This window comes from Macrotis lagotis, chromosome 8, assembly GCF_037893015.1.
Source record: "Macrotis lagotis isolate mMagLag1 chromosome 8, bilby.v1.9.chrom.fasta, whole genome shotgun sequence".
Classification (NCBI taxonomy): domain Eukaryota; kingdom Metazoa; phylum Chordata; class Mammalia; order Peramelemorphia; family Peramelidae; genus Macrotis; species Macrotis lagotis.
Genome location: NC_133665.1, coordinates 178,486,475 through 178,510,254, shown reverse-complemented (window position 1 = coordinate 178,510,254; position 23,780 = coordinate 178,486,475). Strand labels below are relative to the sequence as shown.

The 23,780-nt window shown below is 37.7% G+C and overlaps 1 protein-coding gene across 1 annotated transcript in view; it reads left to right on the top strand.

The window, feature by feature from the left end:
* Nucleotides 1–20,936: 20,936 nt before the first annotated feature.
* Nucleotides 20,937–23,780, top strand: part of NPSR1 (neuropeptide S receptor 1) — a 241,685-nt gene continuing 238,841 nt past the window's right edge. Inside the window, exon 1 of the mRNA XM_074198923.1 lies at nucleotides 20,937–21,083. Within this exon, the coding sequence (XP_074055024.1) occupies nucleotides 20,937–21,083 (147 nt within the window). The remainder of the gene's footprint in view (nucleotides 21,084–23,780) is intronic.

The window sequence follows — 23,780 nt, the reverse complement described above, 5'->3', positions numbered from 1 at the left end:
GTCCCTGAGGATTGTTCATTGAAGTAAAATAATTTTTAGGTTCAAACTGAGCTCCTGATTACAATCTCAATGGAAAACAAGCACCCCTAAGCTATAAAGCTCAATTTTCTTCTCACTAAATACCACTTATTCAAAGATGAATATTAAATAAACCCATTTATCAAAGCTAATAGGAAACAAGAATAAAATAAACTGTACAGATGGGACTATATCAGACAATATATAGTGAATGAGCTCTTCCAGTAGGAGTGAGCTATCTTAATTCAAATAAGAGATTAAAGCCCAGACCTCACTAAAAGAGAAATTATTTAAAGTCTCTAGTGAAGTGAACTATGAATAGAGACAAGACTGAGGTGCTAGTTCCTCTGCATGTCTACTCTAATTTTCCAGGTTATGATATAGCACGTATAATGTCAACAGTGAATAGTATTTGGAAAGCATTGACTTTAAGTTGGAATTCTTTGAATTGATCTTAAGGATCCCAAGAAAGCCTCTAGGGTGGCAGATCCCCACCACTTATGTGAAATTGAGACTAGTAGGGCAGTTAGGTGGCATGGTGGATAGAGCACCGGCCCTAGAGTCAGGAGGACCTGAGTTCAAATGCGGCCTCAGACACTTCATAATTACCTAGCTGTGCGACCTTGGACAAGCCACTTAACCCCATTGCCTTGCAAAAACCTAAACAAAAAAAAACAACAAAAAAATAGGTCTCAAGGCTTCTCACCAAGAGGTTGGCCATAAAATCATTTTGATTTTTTCCCCTTAGGCCACAATAACCCACAATGTAATAGTTCTTCTCCCCTTCCCACTTCGTTATTGTTGCTGCTGCTGCTGCCATTTATCCTTTGTTTTCAAAGAAGACCATGACATGTATGTGAAATGAATCTGAGTGAGAGGGTGCTGTGCTAAGACACTAACTTCATTTTTTTCTATGGAGTCATCTGGGTCCAGAAGTCAGATATGGGTCAGGTTGATTTGGGATGGCCCTGGATACAAGGTGGTCAGGGTTAAGTGACTTACCCAGGGTCATATACCTAATAAGTGTCAAGTATCTGAGGCTGGATTTGAACTCAGGTTCTCCTAACTTCAGGGTCAATAGAAGGGGTGAAATTCTAACTCTGTAATAATTTATAAAATTGTGTGTGTGTGTGTGTGTGTGTGTGTGTCTCCATTGATTGGAGAACAAGTTTCCAAAAGTTGAAGGCAGGAATCCCTAGAACTATGGAGATAATACTCCTGATACACTTGACCTTGGTAATATTCCTTCAACAGTAAGATGCTCAGTTCTGGATGCTGCATTTTAGTGAAGAATTAGTATACCAGAAAACATTCCAAATAGGGATAGAAGAATTGTGAAAGGCTTTAGAGAAATGCAAAGCAAAGTAAATTCTAAGTGAAAATAATCATTAATGACTGGGAATGTGAGGGGAAAGCTTTTGGGAGGAGGTTGTATTTAAAGTTGCAGCCTGACCTGAAGGACAGATGCTAATTCAACTAGAGAAGAAGAAGATGGAGGGCTTTTTGGGAACGCTGGCACAAAGGAGTGATTTACATAAATACTGGGAGTTTAGAGGAGAGACATAATTGTGCATTCCTGAGTGAATTGAGATGTTGGCTTCATTCCATTTCAGTAGTACAGAAGTGAGCAGGCGCTTCAATGAGTTGGTAGCAACACCAGGCTATATCAGGGATGGATGTGGCTGAATCTTGTGCTGCTTGAATGCTTCCACAATCTGAGTCCAAAGATGTGATGACTTTTTGTTTGCAAAACATCCATTTCTCTTCTTCCTGGGGCTCAAATTTTGGGTAATATTGAACACTCACTGCCTCCCTGCCATCTTCTCAATTGAAGTGGTAGAGTGGGAAAGATAACAGATTTGGAGGAAGAGGGTGTGAATTTGAATCCTGTTTCAGTCACTTAATCTCATTTGTCTTCTTCACCTCATCTGTCAAGTGATGAGTTTGGCCTAAATGCCCTCTAAGCTTCTTTCCATTTCTAACTCTTCGATTCTATGAAACAGTGAAGAATTGAGGGTTTTCTTCATTTCATCATCTGTCACGGTCCTTCGATCCATCATTGCCTCATGACCAGTCTGTCCTGAAGGCCAGATCATAATCTTACAGATTTAGAGACAGAAACAATGGCAGAACCTAAGTTGTACAATTCTCCCCTTTACAAAAGAGAAAATTAACACCAAGAGAGGCTATGTTTCTTATCAATGTCACCAAGAGGTCAGAAGAGCTAAGAGTCAACTTCTTTCCTCTTGGATACCCTCTTTTCCTGTAGCTTCTATGACACCATTCTCCCAATCCTCCTACCTGTCTGGTTCCTCCTTTTCAGTCTTCATTCGCCTCTCCCACCTGGATCAAGATGGCAATGCTCAGTATTCTATGGGGATCTCTTTTCTTATACTCTCTTTTTAGGGTGTCTCCTGACCAACTCTAAATAATAAAAGTTACCAATTATATATTGATTTAAAGTTTCCAGAGTACTTTACATTTGTTATCTCCTTTGACTTGACAAGAAGACAACATGTTGAAAGCAGGTGCCTAAATCAGGTAAAAGGTAACTAAATAGACCTCAAACCCAACAGTGAGTCAGAGGGTTGTCTACCCAAGCATATGAAGACTTCCCACGCTAAGGGGGCAAATGCAAGAACTTTGTTCCAACAGATGAAGGTATCTGGGGCAGGTTCTGTGAGCAAACTTAAGTGCTGGGAAGATGCTAAGGTCATCCACTACATCTCAGCTACTGTCAGTCACCCTGATTTTTGTCTTGTCATTGGACTTCGATGACTCTGGAAGAGAAGGTGAGGCTGATGATGATGCAATTCTGCTTCAGTTAAAGCCAAGAGCTATGCATAGCACTTACTGAAGTATAGCACTTTACACAGTTGCTATGTTAGCCATTGTGTGGGGGCTCAAAGCTAGGTTGTGATTGGGTAAATATACAAATACATAAAAGAGTTCATTGCTTTCTCATGAAAGGCAAAGTTGAGAAATAGATTTTTAGACTCCCTTGTAACCAAAAAGAATATGACATTCACCCATCTCATCCAAGATGGACATTTCACAAACCATTGAGGTGAGGGAATAGGAGATTCTCAGGGCTATCCAACTGTTAAAACTCCCCTGAGCTTCTTGCATTCTAAAGTCTAGATAAATCTTTTGTTTTTTGTTTTTTTAATTTTTATCATTTCTCACATCTAATATGTTTTCTGGGCAGTTGTGTTTTTGAGACATTTTCATGACCCTATTTTTTTATTTTACATAAATTTTATATTTATTCTCCCTTTTCTTTTATGCATTCCATTTTCTGCATTGTATTCCCTTTATACATTTTTCTGCTTATGCCTTTTGTTTTCTTTAGACAATTTCTCCTTTTTCTTCTCATGGGAATTTTCCCCACTGTTCTTTTAGAATTTCATTTCTGAGAGTTTTAGCATTCATTCTGAGCTCACTTCCCTTGAAGAATTTTAGGCCATGGGATGCTACTTATCTTTTCTTTGAACACTTTGCTACCTGCTTTCCTGAATCTTTAGTATGCCTCAGATTCTAACAAGTTAATTTTTTCTTTATCACAAAATCTAAAGTGGAATTTTCATTCCCCCCACGTTTTACATAATTCTCCCCTGGTGAAGTTCAGGAACATAGAGAGTTTTACATCATTAGTTTCTCTGCATTTTGAAATATAACTTCTCAATTTCCATTAACTCTCAGAGACTGGGTCCCTAGAGGAATGACTTCTACCTTGAATTCTAGGAGTGACATCTGGGTGGCTGCTCTACAACTGTAGGTCACAGATATACTAAGATGCACATAGGCATACTTTTCATTCAAAATCATCCCATAGACTTAAACTTTTAGCAAAGTTATACACAAATATAGTGAGAACAGTTAGTACAAATACCCCATAAACCAGGGGCTATGATTTTATTAATTCTCTGTAAGTGCCTTGTGAGTTATTTCATTTCACTTTCTCCCAGATATACAGTGTCCATGGAAAGCATGAGCGCCAAGTGAATCACACATATAAAGAATACAAGTGACAAAATATAACTCACAGTTTCTGAGACTGGAACTCCTTTCTAAAGGGTCCTTTTACAAATCCCATTGCTCTTTTGTTAGAATAGTAGCCCATATTAGCTTCAAGAGCCTGTTCATTTTTGAGCTCATAGCAGGCACGTCTGACCATCACAAGGAGACATGTTTATCTCTGGAATCCGTGACTGTCGTTGGTAGAACCAACTGCCCACTAGTTATACCATCTCCTACTCATCTAATCTCTCTGATAGTTAGCTCCCTGGGAAAAGAGACTGAGAGGTATTTTAATAGCCCTTCTGGGCTTATTTCCCTTCCCCCCTCCTTGCTGTTTTTTGGAATTGATGCAAGGGTCTGTGCCCCCAAATGGACATGATCTTCCATGGCTAGCATAATAAACTACTGAAAATGAGTCTTCCTTTTAACATCCCCCCCAGAGTGTGGTTAATTTATTTGGTTGTCCAATGAATTATTTTCTTCTTAAACAAATCAAAAAATCATACCTAAAAGTTATTACAGGGCAAAGACAAATCTTTCTTATAGATTAAAACTAGATCATTTGTGATTATGTTGTTTTAGGTTTTTAGGAAAACACCTTAATACCTATTTCTCTGCTGTTTTATTCAAATATCTTTACCTTCTATGCTTACATTAATAGAGGTGAAGGGTAACAATCCCCCTTCCAAATTAACAGAAAAATAAAATTATGATTTATTATTAATATGGAATAAGCATCTCCATAAATATATGTCAAACACTGCCAAAAGCTTTACAAATGTCTCCTTTGATCCTCATAATAGGTTCTGTTATTCTCACTTACCAGTTAAGAAAACTGAGGTCAACAAGTGTAGTGACTTATCCAAGGTTACACAGCTAGTTTAGTATTTGAGACTGGATTAGAAATTAGATCTACTCAACTCTCATTTTTATTATTATTAATAATAATAATAATGAGAGTCAGCATGGTATAGTGGGAAGAGTGTTGCTCTTTCAGTCAGGAATATATGAGTTCATATCCTACCATTGAAACTTGAGTGGTAAAGGGTAAAAACATCATTCAAAGGCTAAAATCACTTGTACAAAAATATTTATAGCAGCCCTGTTTGTGGTGGCAAAGAAATGGAAATCAAGTAAATGTTCTTCAATTGGGGAATGGCTTAGCAAACTGTGGTATATGTATGTCATGGAACACTATTGTTCTATTAGAAACCAGGAGGGATGGGAATTCAGGGAAGCCTGGAGGGATGTGCATGAACTGATGCTGAGTGAGATGAGCAGAACCAGAAGAACATTGTGTACCCTAACAGCAACATGGGGGTGATGATCAACCTTGATGGACTTGCTCATTCAATCAGTGCAACAATCATAGACAATTTGGGGCTTTCTGCAATGGATAATACCATCTGTATCCTGAGAAAGAACTGTGGAGTTTGAACAAAGACCACTGACTATTATCTTTAATTTAGAAAAAAAACAGATATCTTATTGTCTGATCTTGCTATTTCTTATACTTTATGTTTCTTCTTTACGATATGATTTCTCTCTCATCACATTCAATTTAGATCAATGTACAATATGGAAACAATGTAAAGACTGGCAAATAGCCTTCTGTGGGGGGGGAGGGAAGTAAGATTAGGGGAAAAATTGTAAAACTCAAAATAAATAAACTCTTTAAAAAAAGAAACTTGGGTAGTTCTAAGCAAGTCATTTAACTTTCTAAGAACAGACAATTAGTCTGAATTAGTAAAGTGAGAATCTTCACTGTGAGTTCATTATATCAATGAAATCACAGATCTAGATGAAAAACAGTAGTCCTGTCAGTATCATCACAAATCCTGCATAATCTTTATATCACACTTTAACATTTGTCTAGCCTGAGCTTCTAACAATTCTGGAGTTGATTCTTCTTGCTATTGTTCAGTCATTTCAGTTGTGCCTGATTTTTCATGACCCCATTTGAGGTTTTCTTGGCAATGCTATTGAAGTATTTTGCCATTTCCTTCTCCAATTCATTTTACTTGTGAAAAATTGAAGCAAAGAGGGTTTAAGTGACCTACTCTCAGCTACTAAGTATCTGAGGCTTTCTAGTTGAGTCTACAAATATTACTTTCTTGTTGCTGAAGTTAAAAAAAACCTCAATCTTAAAGAAGTCCAGTGACTTTCTTATGGCCCGAATCAGAGGGAAAATTTGAACCCAGATCCTTGTGTCTTCATGTCTAGTTTCTTCTCCATTCAGCCATACTGCTAAGAAATTCCTTCCAACTTTGAAATAAGCTGATTCTGTTTTCTAAATTTTGACCACAAAATAGCTGAGAGCTACTTTTTCTCTTTTATTTTATCCTAAAGTCCTCTGAACTGATAAATTAGTCTCAGTTAAATAAATATCCATTGAACTATATAAACCTCAAGGGAATGGGGCAACAGCTGAGCTCTGATGACAACACTTAAGGAAAATACTTAAAAGTGTTATCTAGGTCTGTAGCTAATCCATTCCTCAGTTTTAAAAGTCATTACTTAAAGACATTCCCTATATCCTATTCAGGGATTTTGTAGGAAAGAAGTTATATCCCTCCAGATCCTAGCTGACTCTTGGCAAGTCTATTCCCCTAAACAACCAGGAAATTCATAGAACAGTGGTGGCTATGTATCATCGACCACACTTGGACTTCCGCAGATGCTCTAAGCTGTCTTCATTAGTGGTTTCTCCAACATAGGAGGCATCTACATTGTTAAATGGCAAGTCAGGCACTATAGCAATTGAGCCAATCTTGAAGGATGGCTGCTCTCATTGCAAATCCAAGGCACTAGAAAGCTCATTTTCCCCCAAATTTTGGATGTGGAGCTAAAACAGGCTGCCACAAGAAGAGAAGGAAGCAAAAATAATAGCATTCCCTAGGGGACATTCCAAGAAGAACTCCCTCTGGATAGCTGGCAGAGTTGAGAATGCCCACTAAGAATGAGCTATGCAGATATCTCAAGCAGAATATATCTTGTGAAACAGAAACTTTTGAGTCCAAGGAATTGAGTGACAAACAAAACATTGGGCTTCAAACAATGATTTCCCTCCCCTTCCCTCCAATTAAACTACCATGCTGCCTGTCCATGTGCCTTAATACTTTAGTGAATGTGGTGGGGAGAGAGAGTTCTAGACTTGAAGTGAAGAAGACCCTAGTTTTACTGTGGCCTCAGCAGACTGGGTATGTTATTTAGCTTCTCAGCTTTTTATCTGTAAAATAGAAATAATAATAGCATCTATTCCAAAGAGTTGTAGTAGGGATCAAAAGAAATAGCAAATATGAAGCACTCTTCAAACCTTAAAAATACCAGATAATTTCTAGTTATTATTTAGAATCTGTCATGAGATCCCCTGAAAAGAGAATGCAGAGAAAAGAGATCACTCCAAAGTATAGAGCTTTGTCATGGAGGAAAAGGGGCATGATCCTAGGAAGGGGACTGAAAAGGATAGACCAGACAGGTAGGACATCCAGGAGAGACCAATGTCCTAGAAGTCACAGAAAGAGAGGATATCTAAGGAGAATGAAGTTGAATCTTGAGTCTTCTGATCTCTTGGTGGACTTGGATAAAATACTGAGTTAGGCCTTAATTTCCTTCTTTGTAAAGAAGGGTATTGGACTACATGGCTTTTGTGGCCACTTCAAGCTCTAAATTAGGGATGGTGGAATGTCCACTCCTCAGGTGATATCAAAATCACTTGGTCTGGTGCTGCCACAGCAACTACAAAATTCAATAAATCTATACATTTTTAGGGGTGAACTAATTAAATGTTTGACCAAATATAGCAGGTGAATGATGTTATAAATATCCAAATCAACCTTGACAGAAAAACAGTCCCCCATCCAAGCTCTAAGACTAACCACTAGATAATGATTGGTCAAAGGACTATGCCAGAACATGAAATCAAGAAAAAAATTAGTCTATGTTCCTTCATTCTACTTCACAGAATCAAAGTTTTAGAAATAGAGACCATTTAGTCCAAATATATCACTTGATAAATGAGGTGAAGAGATTTGCCAGAAACCACCCATGAGACCAAGCCAGGATTCAACTTCACATCCTCTAACTCCACAGTCCTTAACTATATCACATTGCTTCCTTCTGTTGAGATGGCAGCAGAAAGAGAAGCAGTGAATATTCAAGATTATGTGATTTTTAGACAAAGCATCTATAAGAAAAAGACATGAGGATTTTGTTTTTGCTAACTTGAAAATTTGGTTGAATTATCCAGATAGTTGGAGTCCCAAATCCATGGTAGAATCCAAATTCTCTTTGTGGTGATATGTATGATGAGATTAAAAGTGGAATTGTCAGTGTATTATCTTGCAAAAGCAGCACAGAGGATATCTTCTGTCCTTAATGATGATTGAGTTGGCCTCACCCAGCACTGATGCAGCCTAATGTCTTGCCATAGTCTGCCTGGTCACTTCTGTGCTATTGAAATCAAATGAACCCCCAAATCAAATTTACGATAGAACATACAATTAGCTCCCTCTTCTAAACTCTCATTATTTTCTTTAAAATTCTCATCTTTGAAGCAATGCTTTTTTGGGGGTCTCATCCTATTTTGGCATTCATTATTTTGTTATAACACTTCATAGGCACTTGTCATGTCTCCTCCTATGGATTCTTTCAGCCCCCTGCAGTCTCTTCCCCTGTTTCCTGTGCCCAGAAACTATTCAATAAATGTTTTCAGATTGATTTTCTGTTTACAGCAACAGTGTGTTGCAATTCAAAACAACAATTATTTATTGAGTGCCTATTATGTGATCTGTACTGCAGGGGATAGAAGAGACATTTGAAACACAGACTATCTTAATAGGAATTTAAAGACAAAAAAATGACATAATTGGAAAACATTTAAACTGGAACCACACTTAGAGACCAATTAGTCCAACCAATCGTCAAACAAGCATCCCCTCTCCAACCCATCCAATCATATTCAAACTCAGTCACCCAGATATTGTTCAAGTAAGGGTAATGTCACTCTCCTAAGGTAAACCATTGTCTTTTGTGTAGCTTTAGAAGGATTTGTTGGAAGGATTTTTCTTACTTTGAGTTGAAATTTCTCTTTTTACAACTTCTACCCATTATCTATAGTAATACTGCCTAAAGCCAATCACAATCGAGCACAATAGGTCATAGTTGATTTCCTCATGATAGCCCACCAAAAACTTGAAAACAGTTCTCATACCCACCACCATGAACTTTCTCTTCTGTAGATGGATCATGGCTAGTTATATCAGATAGCTCTAATATAGTATGATATTGAAACCCTTCATTATCCTGGAATGCGTACTCTAAAACCTGTTTTCTTATTTATTTTTAACAAATTTTTTTTTAAAAATTTGAATTTCAAATTCTCTCCCTCCCTCCCACACCTATCCCCCCATTGTGAAGTCAAGCAATGTGATATCAATAATATATTTCACATAATATATTTAATATATAATAATATAGTTCACATCATGAAAAACAAATCTGTGAATTAGCCATGCTGTAAAAAAAGCAAGAAAATAAAGAAGGTGAAAACTTATGTTTCAATCTGCATTTAGATTCTTGTCAGTTTGTTTTCTGGGGGTTGTTAACAGTTTTCATCATAAGTCTTTTGGAATTGACTGGGACCATTGTATTCTAGGAGAATTTACAACATTACTGTTATGGTTCTCCTAGTTCTTCACTTAACTGTGCATCAGTTCATATGTCTTCTCAGATTTTTTTTCTAAAACCATTTTGCTTATCATTTCTTTTCTTTTTTTTTCAGGATTTTGCAAGGCAATGGGGTTAAGTGGCTTGCCCAAGGCCACACAGCTAGGTAATTATTAAGTGTCTGAGGCCGGATTTGAACTCAGGTACTCCTGACTCCAGGGCCGGTACTCTATTCACTGCGCTACCTAGCAGCCCCTGCTTATCATTTCTTATAGCACAGCATATCTCATAACAATCATAGATCACAATTTGTTCAGTCATTCCCTAATTGATGAGCATCCCCTCAATTTCCAAATCTTTTTTTTATCACAAAAAGAATTGCCATAAGTATTTTTATACATAGAAAATAGATAATAGCAATTTATCAACAAGAAACACCATATGACCAGGTGGAATTTATACCAAGAAAGCAGGGTTGTTTCAGTAGTAGAAAACTATAAGCATAATTGACCATATCAATAACAAAACCAACAGAAATCATATGATTATCTCATTAGATGCAGAAAAAGCTTTTGCCAAAAAAAAAACCCTTTTCCATTCCTATTAAAAACACTAAAGTGCTTTCCTTAAAAATGTTAAGTAATCAGGGTGGCTAGGTGGTACAATAGAAAGAGCACCGGCCCTGGAGTCAGGAGTACCTGAGTTCAAATCCGGCCTCAGACACTTAATAATTACCTAGCTGTGTGGCCTTGGGCAAGCCACTTAACCCCATTGCCTTGCAAAAACCTAAAAAAAAAAAATGGTGAGTACTATCTATCTAAAATGATTGGCAAGCATTATCTTTAAAGGGCATAAGCAAGAAGCCTTTCCAATAACATTAGGGGTGAAGCAAGGACGTCCATTAACACCACCATCATTCCATATCATTAAAGAAAAGTTAGCTTTAACAATGAGAAGAAAAAGAAATTGAAGGAAGTAAACTAGACATTAAGAAAACAAACTCACTCTTTGAAGATGATAAGATGGAGTATTAAGAGAATCAATTTTAAAAAACTATAATTAACTTAAGTAAAGATGTAGGATATAAAATAAACTCACATAAATCATCAGTATTTCCATATATTATCAGCAAAGCCCAGCAGCAAAAGGACAGAGTAATTTTGTTTAGAATAAGTGTAGATGATGTAAAATGTTTGGGAGTCCATTTTCTAATGAAAATCTCAGAACTATATGAATATAATTATAAATTGTATTCATACAAATAAAATCAGATGTAAACAGTTGCTCATGGGTGAGCCAAGCTAACATAATAAAAATGACAATTCTACCTAAATTAGCTTCCTTATTGAGCATCATGCCAAACTACCAAAAATATCATATTATAGAGATAGGAAAAATAATTTAAAAATTTATTTGAAAGAACAAAATGTCAAGAATATCCAAGGAATTAATGAAAAAATGCAAAGGAAGGTGACCTAGCCAAACCAGATGTAAAGTTATATAAAAAAGAAGCAATCATCAAAATTATCTACTATTGACTAAGAAATGCAGTGGTAGATCAGTGGAATAGATTGGATTCTGACAAGACATGGTAGTGAATGATTTTTGTAATCTGCATTTGATAAATCTAACTTCTGAGAGAGAAACTCATTCTTTGACAGAAAACTTCTAGGAAAACTGGAAGATGCTGTAACAGAAAGCAGGCACAGACCAAAATCTCACACCATAACCATGATAAGATCAAAATGAGTACATGATTAAACATTTACCTTTCAGATCTGTGGAGAGGGGAAGAATTTATGAATAAGAGATAGAGATTATTATGATATGCAAAACTAAACAGTTCTTGTACAAAAAAAACCCAGCTCAACCAATGTGAGAAAGAAAGCAGAAAGATGGGAAACAATTTTTTATAGCAAATTCTGATACAAACCTCATTTACAAGAATACAAATTTATAAGAATACAAATAATTTCCCATGAAGAAATCCAAGTCATCTATATAGTCATATAAAAAATGCTCTAAATCACTATTGATGAAACACAAATTTAAACAACTCTGAGGTACCACTTCAAATCCATTATATTGGCTAATATGACAGAAAAGGAAACTGATAAAATGTTAAAAAAAAAGATGTTAAAAAATTGAGACACATTGGTTGATGGAATTGTGAACTAATCCAATTATTCTGGAGAGCAATAGACAACTATGCCCAAAGGGCAATCCAACTGTGCATAAAATTTGATCTCTCAATCCCACTATTAGGTCTGTGTCCCAAAGTTATCATAATAAAGGAAAAAGGATTTACCTGAATTTTCAGGTAAATACCAAAAATATTTACAGCAAGTTTTTGTGGTAGCAAAGAATTAGAAATTGAGGGAATGTCTGAATTGGGGGATGATGGAACAAATTATGGTACATGAATAATAGTATTCCACTGAGTCAAAGGAAATGATGAGCAAGCAGATTTCAAAAAACCTGGAAAGATTTACATAAAGTAATGCTCTGTAATATAAGCAGAACCAGAACATTGCACATAGTATCAGCAATATCGACCATGATTGACTTAGCTCTTCTCAATGATCCAAGAAAATGCTACCTTTTTCCAGAGAAAGAACTGACTGCAGATTGAAACATACTATTTTCAGTTGGGGGAGGGGGAGGACTTGTGTTTTTTTCCCCTTTTGCTCTGTTTCTTCTTTTACAGTATAACTAATGTGGAAATATATTTACATGATGGTACATTGGGGTTGGTGAAAGGAAGGGAGAAAAAAATTTTAACTGAAAATCTTTTAAAAATGAATGTTGAAAACCATCTTACATGTATTTGGAAAAAATACTCTTTACCAAAAGAAAAGTTCCATTTATTCTTAGGCTTTCTAGTGTTTTTTTTTCCCCTCAGGGAGGTAAGAAGGGCTTAAACTTTAATTCATAGTTTTCACAAAAGTTCACAAACTACCTCAAAAAGTTCACAGGTTGTTCTTTGGAGAAGCATCAAGATAATGAATTTTAGTAGAATTAATGGAGATAAGAAGAAATAGCTGCAATCTGGGTTGGTGAGAACATAAAGGTCAGATGAAAGAGAGTGAGAGGTTATTTGGGAAATCATGCTCCCTCAGAGTGGGCTGCCTGGTAGGAAAACAAGCAATCAGGGAATAAGTAATATAGAAGATAAGAAGGGAGGGATCACCTCCCCCAGAGTGGGCTAGCTTCCCAGCAAGACAAGCAGCATCACTAGTAGACAAGTTTGGAAGATGAGCAAAGGAGTGGGGAATCATGCTTCCCCAGAGCAGGCTGTCCTCCAAAGACAGAGGAGCAGCTCAACGCATTCTAGTCTTTTTAATAGGAGTGGGTGCTGTAATTTGTCAAAAGTTCTTCCCAAGTCTATTGATATTATATTTGTTTTCCCAATATTGATTGATTTCTATGTTTCTGATATGGATACCACTTGGTCATTAATGTATGATCTTTGTCATATGGTGCTATCATCTCCTTGCCTGTATTTTAATTGGTTATTCAATTTTTTCTCTGTTTTTGTTCTTCCATGTTTAGTTATTAAAGCCATAGTAATGTCATTAAAGAAATTTGGTAGAATTTATTTGCCTGTTTTTGAAACTTCTGTAGCTTTTGAATTATTCTTTATAGATATGAAAGATTTTTTATTTGTGAAACCATCTGATACAAGGGATTTTTTCTTATGTTTTATATTGATAGATTATTCAACTTTTTTCTAAGATGGTTTATTTAAAAAAATTTTTACTCTTCAGTTAATCTGGAAAATTTATATTTTTGTATAAATTCATTTATCAGTATTCAATTGTCAGATTTAGTGTTAAATTAGTAAAAATAATTTCTTTTAATTGTTTTAATTTTGTCATTGGTAGAGATTTCACCCTTCTCATTTTTTTACACTTAAGTTGGTTTAATTATTTTTAAATTTTATCTATTTTATTGATTTTTCATAAAACCAGATCTTAGTTTTATTTTTTAGTTCATTGGGTTTTTTTGTATTCAATTTTGTTAATCTCTCTTTTGATTTTCAGAAGTATTTTTAATTGTATTTCCAATTCATTGATTTACTCTTTATCTACTTTTTTGATGTAAATAATTAAGGATATAAAATTTCCCCAATTATTGCTTTGACAGCATCTCACAAAACTTTGCATGTTGTCTTATTTGTTGTCATTCTCTTTAATGAAGATACTGATTTTTTTCTATGATCCATTCCTTGCTCCACTCCTTCTTTAGGATTAGATTATAATAATTTTTATATCTTCCCTTTATTGGATATGATTTTTATTGCATTGTGGCCTGAAAAAGGATATACTTAATTTTTCTGCTATTCTGCATTTGGTTGTGAGTTTTTTTGGCCACAATACATGGTCGATTTTTATGAATATGTCATGTACAACTAAGAAAAAGTACTCTATTTCCTTTCAATTTTCATCTCTTTAACTTCTTTCTTATTTTTTATGGTTAGATCTCATTTTAAGAGAATAAGGATGAGGTTCCCCATTAGTAGTTTTATTCTCTATTTTTTGCCATAGCTAATTTTACTTTACCTTAAAGAATTTAGATGCAATAACATTTGATGCATATGTGCTTAGTATTAATATTAATTTAATGTCTATAGTATTTTATTGTTGCCATTGTTCAGTTGTTTACAATTTTTGATGATCCCATTTGAGGTCTTCTTGGCAAAGATTTTGGAGTAGTTTGCCATTTCCTCTCCAACTCATTTTACAGATAAGTAAACTGAGGCAAATGGAGTTAAGTGATTTGTCCAAGGTCATACAGTTTGTAATATCTGAGGCCAGGTTTTAACTCAGGAAGATGAGGCTTCTTGACTCCGTGCACAGCATTCTATTCAATGAGCCATTTAGTTACCTCATGGTAGTTTTGCTGATTATCTCATTTAATTCAGTCTATTTTTGTTTTTGCTTGGTCTAAAATCATGATTGCCATCCCTACCTTTTTTTAAAACCTCAGCTGAAGCACAATAGCTTCTCTTTCAGTGCCTTATTTTTATCTATTTTTTTCTATTCCAGGTGTGTCTAAGTAATATTATTGGATTTTGATTCTGAATTTCTTCCATTTCTGTTTTATAGGCATACTCACATTCCATTTTTAATAACTAATTATGTACTTCCCTCCATGCTATTTTCCCTTGTTTATCCTCTTTTCTCTCTTCTTTTTATACTCTCCCTCCTCAAAAGTTGATTTTGCTTCTGAACACTGACTCTCTGAATCTGCCCTCCCTCTTATCAGCTCTCCACCTCCAACTTTCTCTCATCCCCTTTCCCTTCTACTTTCCTGCTGGATAAGAGAGATTTCTACACTCATTTGAAAACACACACACAAACACACACATTTTCACACTTTCCATCACTGAACCAGTTGTGACAAGGATCAGATTCAAACTTTGCCTGCCAAATACACCCCTATTTCCTCCTTCACTCTAAAAAAGTCTTCCATATGCACCCAATTCTTCCTCTTCCTTCATTTCCCAGTTCATCTTTCTTTTTTACTCCTTCATTATCTCTAGATCATTCCATCATAGTTAAACAATGAAATATTTCACATTTTTTTATTCTTTTGACTTTCATTGTTTCTTGATTCTGATGGAGCCCAATTCTAATTTTTAAGGGATTATTTTCTTCAGTGAGCTTTTATACTTCCTTTTTCCATTTAGTCAATTCTTTTTAAGGAATTCTTCTCTTTAGTGAATTTTTATGACTTTTATCAATTGCCCAATTCTGTTTTTAAGGTATTTTATTCTTTTTTGTAAACTTTTTTATCAAGCTATGATTCTTTTTTCATAATTTTCTTGTATCACTTCCATTTGTTCCCAATTTTCCTTTAACTCTTGATTTTGATTTTTAAAATCTTTTTGGCATTCTTGCAAGAGTTCTTGTGCTTATGTCCACTTCACATTTTTTCTGAGGCTTTGCTTGTAGCTTTTTTGACATCCATGTCTTCTGAGTTTTTTACTTGATCTGGCACCATATTTTACAGTAAATTTTTTTCTTATCATTGTCATTTCCTTGCTTTTCAATCAATTCTTGATTTTTAACTATGTATTCAAATTGGGCTCTGGCCCTGGGCTCAAGGGAGCATTGTCCTGAGCTTCAGGCTTTTCATACTGCTAGTTTCAGAGCGAGCTCTATGTGTCTGTCCTTTTCAGATGGTATGATCAAAGGAGAGATGTGGCCACTTCTGGCCTACACTCCGGTCTTTTCCCAGAAAGGGAACTTGCTCCCTTATTGCCACAATGGTCAGTGCGCCTCCTCATCTTGGCACAGCAACCCAAAATTGCCTTTGTACAATGCACCAGAGTCTTACAGCCAGGACCAGCAAATGATCTCATCACCTCTCTTCCCATTTGTGAACTGAGAACTCCCGAAGTTGCTGCTGCCATCAGATGACTTCCATCCCTGACGCTAGTGTTGAAGGGCTGTGGGCCACAGACCTTTCCTGCCAACCTTCTAACTTATCTTAGGTTGGAAAAATGCCTCAACCAATCTTTTGTTAGCTCTGGTTCTTCAAAATTTGAGCTGAAGTGTTATTTTAAAGTTGTTTAGGTGGGAATATTAGAATGTTCAGCTACTTTTCTGCCCACATACCACCATCTTTATCTGAATGCTTTCTCCATACCAGAGTCCTCACTGGGATATCCAGGTGGTGCCAGAGCACTAGGTCTAGGGTCAAAAAGATTTGAGTTCAAATGTGCCATAACACACTTTCTAGCTATGTTCCTCTGAGAAAGACACATCATTTACCTTAGTTTCCTCATCTGTAAAATAAGGTAGAGAAGGAAATGGCCATTTTTTTGTCAAGAAAATGGAATAATGGAGAGTCAGATCTCACTAAAACAACCATGGAACAACAGTAGCAATGCCCTTCCTATCAAGAAATGCCCAGAAATGAACATCATACTTTTTTAAAGTCAACTTTCCAAGTACAGCATTTGGATTCTAGAAACTGGACTTCTCTTAATCTTTTTGGATCCTGATTTAAACTTTTTTTTAAACATAAAAGAAGTTTTAAAAAGTGAACATAGTATGCTTTGCTCTACATTCAGAGCCATAGTTTTTCTCTGGATATGGATAGCATTTTCTTTAACAGATGCCTCAGGATTGTCTTTGATAATTGAATGCTGAGAAGAACTGCACCCATCCCAGCTTATCATCTACAGAGTTGCTCTTAGTGTGTCTAATGTTCTCCTGGTTCTTCTCAGCATCATTCATGCAAGTCTCTCCAAGCATTTCTGAAGTCAGGCCATTCATGATTTCTTACATAACAATAGTATTACATAACATTCACATATCATAATTTGTTTAGCCATTTTCCACTTAATGGATATCCCCTCAATGTCCAATTCTTTGCCACTATCAAAAGAGCTGCTATAAACATTTTTGTGCATGTGGGTCCTTTGACCTTTTATATGTTTTTGGGGGGGATACAGGCCACTGTATTGTTGAATCTAAGGGTATGCACATTTTTATTATCCTTTGGGCATAGTTCCAAATTGCTCTCTGAAATGGTTGAATCAATTCACCACTCCACCAATAGTGTATTAATGTCCTGGTTTCCCAACATCCTCTCCATCACTGATCATTTTCTTTTTTTGTCATTTTAGCCAATCTGATAGGTGTGAGGTGGTACCTCAGAGTTGTTTTTATTTGCATTTCTCTCATAATTATTTGCAGCATTTTTTCCATTTGACTATAAATAATTTTAATGACTTCATCTGAAAATTGCCTGTGCATATCCTTTGACCATTTATCATTTGGAGAATGACTTGTATTCTTATAAACTTGACTCAGTTCTTTCCATATTTTAGATCTGAATTCTTTCCCAGAAATATAACTGAAAATTGTTTCCCATCTTTCTTCATTCCTTCTAAACATAGTTGCATTGGATTTATTTGTGCAAAAAGTTTTTAATTTAGTTGAAATTATTCATTTTGCATTTTTTATGTTCTCTCTCACCTTTGATCATAAACGTTTCCCCTTTCCAAAGATGTGACAAATAGACTATTCTTTTTACTCCTAATTGGTTTATAATATCACTTTTTTGTCTAAATCTGGTACCCATTTTGACCTTATTGTGATATAGAAGTGATTTAATATTTCCACTATTTTGAATCCCTAAATGAATGAAGGGAAAGGAAAAAAATAATATTAGGGAAATATAATAAAGATCACTGAATCAAAAGAAAGGAAGAAATAAATCATAAGCCTAATATTAAGACATGACAAAGCATTTCAGAAGAAATTCAACAATTTCATCATCTTCTGTTACTCTCTATGCTAAAAGCAGAGTAACTGGAAAATTCTTAACATGCCTTAACTAAAATTTACGTCATCAAAAAGTGAAGGAAATAACAATGGGAAATGCAGCTCTAATCCTGAAACTAGCCAATGAGGAAGGCAGGAATCAAGAATTTATTAAGCTTGCCAGGAATTGTGCTGGGAGTTCTACAAATATTCTCATTTGGAGGTAGGTGGTATTAATCCTTTTTTAATAATTGAGGAAACAGAGAAATAGATTAAATGACCTGCCCAGGGTCATACAATAAGAGTCATTGAATACTTCACAATCAGCTTTTACGGAAGAGAAGAGTAGAAAGGCAACCTTCAGTTTTCCTACCTACGTGAAACTTTGCTTCCTTTAAAGGATGCAAGTTGTTTGTGGTTTAGTTTTGTATGGTTTTGCATTATACATAATTCTTTGCTCTTTATTTCCCCTGAATTCTGACCATTAAAGGAGTTATCAGTCATCATTCAGACATTTCAGTCTCTGACACTTCATGACCTCCCATTTGAGCTTTTCTTGGCAAAGATAATTGTTTGCCATTTTCTTCCCCAGCTCATTAGGATAAATGACTTGCTCAGGGACACACTGCTACTATGTCTCAAACCAATTTGAACTCAAAACAGTGACTCTAGGCCCATCAATCTATCCACCACCCCATCCAACTGCCCAAGGAGTTAGCCACTTGTATTTAATCTGCAGACTGGGATTAGGGTGTAGATACTTTTGTGTCTGCATGCTAATGAAAAAACTAAGTGGGGAAATGCATATAGTTTAAGTACCTAAGTATGTAGAATCCTCCTCCTGCCTAGCATTAAAGAAATACAGAGGTTTGGCAAGAGTCAGACCATTTTGTAAGGAACTTACCCTCTAAGTCTGAGAGGTCTCCACCAGAGATAGTTTCCATATACAAGGTCATAAGTGTAGCAGGCCAAGGTGGAAGGTAGGCACTAATCAAGGTTATCAAGAAAAGATTCTTGGGGGGTTAGGGCAGCATTTTAGTTGATTTTTGAAGGCTTGAGAACAGGTTAAAAGAAGAAAAGAACAATTCATGGGAACAACATGAACAAAAACATGATGGCAAGAGAGCTTAGGGGTTAGAGGGTTGGGCTCAGTCTGATCAAAGTGCAAAATGAGTAGGGGGAGTCATCCAACATTAGGCTGGAAAGACAAGGGGGTAATTGTGAAGGCCTTGAATGTCAAGTAAAAAGAAGGTGGAATTTAAGAATAAAATTAAAGCATAATAATGTAGCCAGATTATACAAAAACTGCTCCTGATATGATGACGGATGTAGAAGGTAGATTTTAAGGCAGGACAGAATGGAGAAAGGAAGACCGACAATGTCATATATAGGCCTAATGCACCCATTTCTCCCTGGCTTGTTGGCCCAGATCTGGTGTAGAAGCTCCCTTTCCCACCAGAGATAATCCCATGGCCACTTCGAGTCTTCCAGATTGCTAGGGCAGGGAGAGTTTATGTGGCACGTCTGGGACCACACAGAAGGAATGCATTAAGTCTGAAGCTCATGCCTTCCTGGCTCCAAGGCTACTGGTCTGCACTCTTCAATGTGAGCAAATTTCATTCCTTCTGGTCCTATTTGCAGTAAGAGACTACAATGACTGAAGGCTGTGAGCAGATTTTAACTCAATGTCAGCAAACTACTCCTAATAACGGGGGTAACAAGGAATAAGCTGCCTCCAGAAATAGTGAGCTCCCCGTCACTGGAGGTTTTCAAGCAAAAATCACATGATTTTTGATTGGGTGTTCAAGGATTTTTGTTAAGATGGTTGCTGGGACCAGTTGGATAGGATTATCGATTTGGAGCTGGAACCTCAGATGCTACCAGATCCAACACCCTCATTTTACACATGGGGAAACTGAGAATTAAATGACTTGGCCAGGATGGCAGATAGTAGGTACTCTAGCAGAGCTGAAGCTCAGGGGCTCTGATTCCTAATCCTGCTTTCCTTCTATTGAATTATACAATTCACCCTGGATTAAGAATTTTTCATTCTCTGAGAGTGGCTTTTAAGGTTAAATATAGATTGAATCAGGTCAGTCAGGTGGTATAATGGATAGGATTCTGGATCTGACATCAGCAAAACATCTTTCTGAGTTCAAATCTGGCCTCAGACACTTATTAGCTGTGTGACCCTGGACAAGTCACTTCACCCTCATCTGAAAAAAGGGCTGGAGAAGGCAAACCACTCCAGTCTGTCTGCCCAGAAAACCCCCAAATGGAGTAAGTCATGACTAAAATGGTGGAACACCAATAGACAGAATTCCTCCCTCTCACCTGGATTTTCACATCCAGAATGACTGCTATTCACTGATTTATGACATCTCAGATGCAGGTCTAAGACTGGACAGCACAATTCACTCAGATCTCAGCTCCAAGAGATAAATGATGCCAGTTGATGTGAGGAGTTTAAGGCAGGCACTGAAAGCTCCAATTCTGATGATGTCTCTAATTGCTAAGCTGGAGGAGGGACAGGGAGCAGATCTGAAATCAGGAAACAGATCAGTGGCCCAAGACTCTCCCTAGAAGAGAGACCTGGACCTGGGCATGACCAAAGCCTCCAGGTGAATGAGCCCTAAAAGCATTTTCTGAGGAAAGAAAGGAATGAGTGGCTTTGTGAAGGACCCAGGGCCCAGCTGGCAGGGGCACATCAGCCATGGCATCAGAAGCCCCCTCCTTGAGGAAGTCTGAGGAAGCCTGAGAAAAGGTTTCTCTCCAGCTCTGCCTCTGCTCATTCGCCTCTGCTGAAGCCTTGTGCCTGCCTCCGCTGGGCAGGGGCAGCAAAGCTGAGCCAGAATGTGCTGCTCTGCTCTTCTGGGGGGAGCCCAAAGGGGCTTTTGACTTGACCACGGTGACCGGCAAGCCAGGGGTGCACTGGAGGGGCTCCCTGACGAGATGCAAGTCAATGTCACAGAGGGCAGCTGGGCCGGCAATGGGACCACAGAGCCGCTGGACTCCAACCCCCTGGTCACTTGTGAAGAGACTGTGACCTTTCCTGAAGTGGCAGAGGAGGAGTGGGGCTCCTTCTACTACTCATTTAAGGTAGGTGGGCTGGTTTCTCATGCTTTGCATCTGATGGGGACTCTGGCTTTCAGAGGAATCCAGAGCACAAAGGCAAGGATGGAGTGTTTAGCAAAGGCTTCTCCAGCCCTCACCATCCTCAAGTTCAGGAACAGTCAAGGGATTCCCACAGATCAGAGACCTGCAGCTCTTAAATACTAAAGAGGAAACCGTGTGGGGTTTCCTTGAGGACAGGCAGGCAGGACTGGACTCTTGTCCCCTGGCCCAAAGTCAATTAGGAGTCATCTTAGGAGTTGATCTCTCTATATTCTCTTCTGCCCTCAAACAAACAAATTAAACTGTGGTTTTTCCTTTCTTTTCTGGTGCTGTTTTGAATTTCACGAGGAAATTGAGTTTCCCTAAGTTTAAAGGAGAGATGAAGGAGGTGGGAGTGGTTGCTTTCACTCCAATGAAAGGTTGGGTGAAAGGGCAAAGACAGACCTTGGAATTCAGGGGAGCCTTTTGGAATCTTTGTGGCTGTGGTTTGGGGTCATGGCTTGCTTTGCTTGGGGAGGAGTGAGCAAGAGGCAGGAAGCTCTGGTCCGAGCTGGCCCATCAGAGAGTGGGGTGACTGAGGGCAAGTCATTGCCGCCCTCCAAGTTTCAGTTTCTTGATCTGAAAAGATGGGATGATAACACTTACCTAGCTTTATTCAGAGCACTGATGGAAGGCTCAAGGTAACAAATGCAGGTGCGAATCCCCTACAGTAACAAAGCACCAGAGAAAAGGAAATATCAGGTTCATTAATGACTAAAGATGCAACGGTGCCTCATGGGGGGGGGGGTCCTCTTAAGTAGCTGCTTCTAAGTACCTGAAAATAGCCCCAGATGTGCTTTGCATAAGGATGCTGCTTTATGGACCATAAATGAATGGATATTGTCCAAACAAATCTCCACTTTGAATTCTGGGATCAATCAGCAATTGGCTTCTCAATGACTTTCCCAGGCAAACATCGCAAACTTCAGGGAATCTCTCTCTCTCTCTCTCTCTCTCTCTCTCTCTCTCTCTCTCTCTCTCTCTCTATCATTTTTGTATCTTTTCTTCTGTCTTTTTTTCTGTTTCTTTCTGTCTCTATCTATCTTTGCTTTCTCTCTCATCTCTCTCTGTCTGTCTGTCTGTCTCTCTCTCTCTCCCCCTCTCTCATTCTCATACACACACACACACACACACTCAACTCACTCATATTCTCTGTCTCTCCCAGTCCTTCTCTGTTTTTGTTCTCTCTCTCTCTCTCTCTTTCCCTCCCTCCCTCCTCTGTCTTTTTTTCCTCTCTCTCTTTCCCTCCCTCTATCATTTTTGTATCTCTTCTTCTCTGTTTCTTTTTCTGTTTCTTTCTGTCTCTATCTCTTTGCTTTCTGTCTCTCATCTCACTCTCTGCTCTCTCTCTCTCTCTCTCACTCTCTCTCTCTCTCTCTCTCTCTCTCTCTCTGACACACACACACACACACACACACACACACACACAAAATTTGTCAGTATCTGAAGAAAATCCCAGGAATCACTGGATCATAGATTTAGAACCCGAAAGGCTTCAGAAGTCATCTAATTCCATTCTCATTTCACATATGAAAAAACTGAGGACTAGAGAGGGAAAGGGAATTTCCCAAAGTCGTGCAATGAACTTGGAGGACATACAACCCTAAATGTCATTTTGCAGATGAGGAAACTGGAACTTTGGAGAGAGATAGTGACATGAACAAGGTCACATATCTAATAGATGTGAGAAACTGGATTGAACTCACATTTTCCAGAGAGAGGCCAGCCTTTAATCCACTATTCACCCACTGCCCATTGTAATTGAAATTTTCTTTTCCAAAAAGGAGGGTGGGAAGATGCTTTCAAAGAAACCTGAAAGTTTTTGACTCCCCACCCACTCCAGAAGCAACTTTTTACTGTTCTATATCCTTTATGAGATGGTGAGTTGGTGTGATATTTATTTTGTATTTCAAGGCAAAAGTCTTCTTCCTAGGCTCAATTTACAAGCCTCCCCAGGCCAGCAAACCCCAGGGAAGGAGAAACTGTGAGATTAAAACAGTTCCCTCTCTCTCCTGACTCATGAATATGAAGGGAGTGCTTTGACCACTTGGAAGCTCCCCTCTGCTCTGGAGTATCTCAATACACACACATGAGCTGCCTCCAGGAAAGGAAAAGAGATTTACTATCTGGGTTTGTTGCCCTACTCAGGTAACTGAGTAATTGTGTCCTTAAAATAATCCCTGATTACAAATGATGAGCTTCTGGCTCAAGGAAGAGGAGACCACAATCTGTAAGCATTTTGCTGGCTGCCCTCCTTCTCCCTCTTCCCCCTCTTGCCTGTGAAGCCAGCCAGAACAGAATCTCCCTGTGATATTTATGGAACATGATAGCAAACAGAATGAAGAGAGGCTGATCATTGTAAATGCAACATTAATGAAGGAGCAACCAGGCCCCCTGTGCTCTGCGTTAATAATCACTCTGAATACAAAATCCCTTTGCCCTGCCTTCTAGAAAATGAAGGAGGAAATAATCGTGGGGAGGGGAGGCAATGTTTAATTTCAGAATAAACTAGCAAAAGCCTGCTGGCTTTCCATGTGGAATAGTCTCTGGAATTACTCCCATAAACCTCATCTCCTTCCCACCTCTGCCCAAAGCGCAGAAATTTATGTTCCAAAATAATAGAGGTAGAAAGAAAGTCAAAAC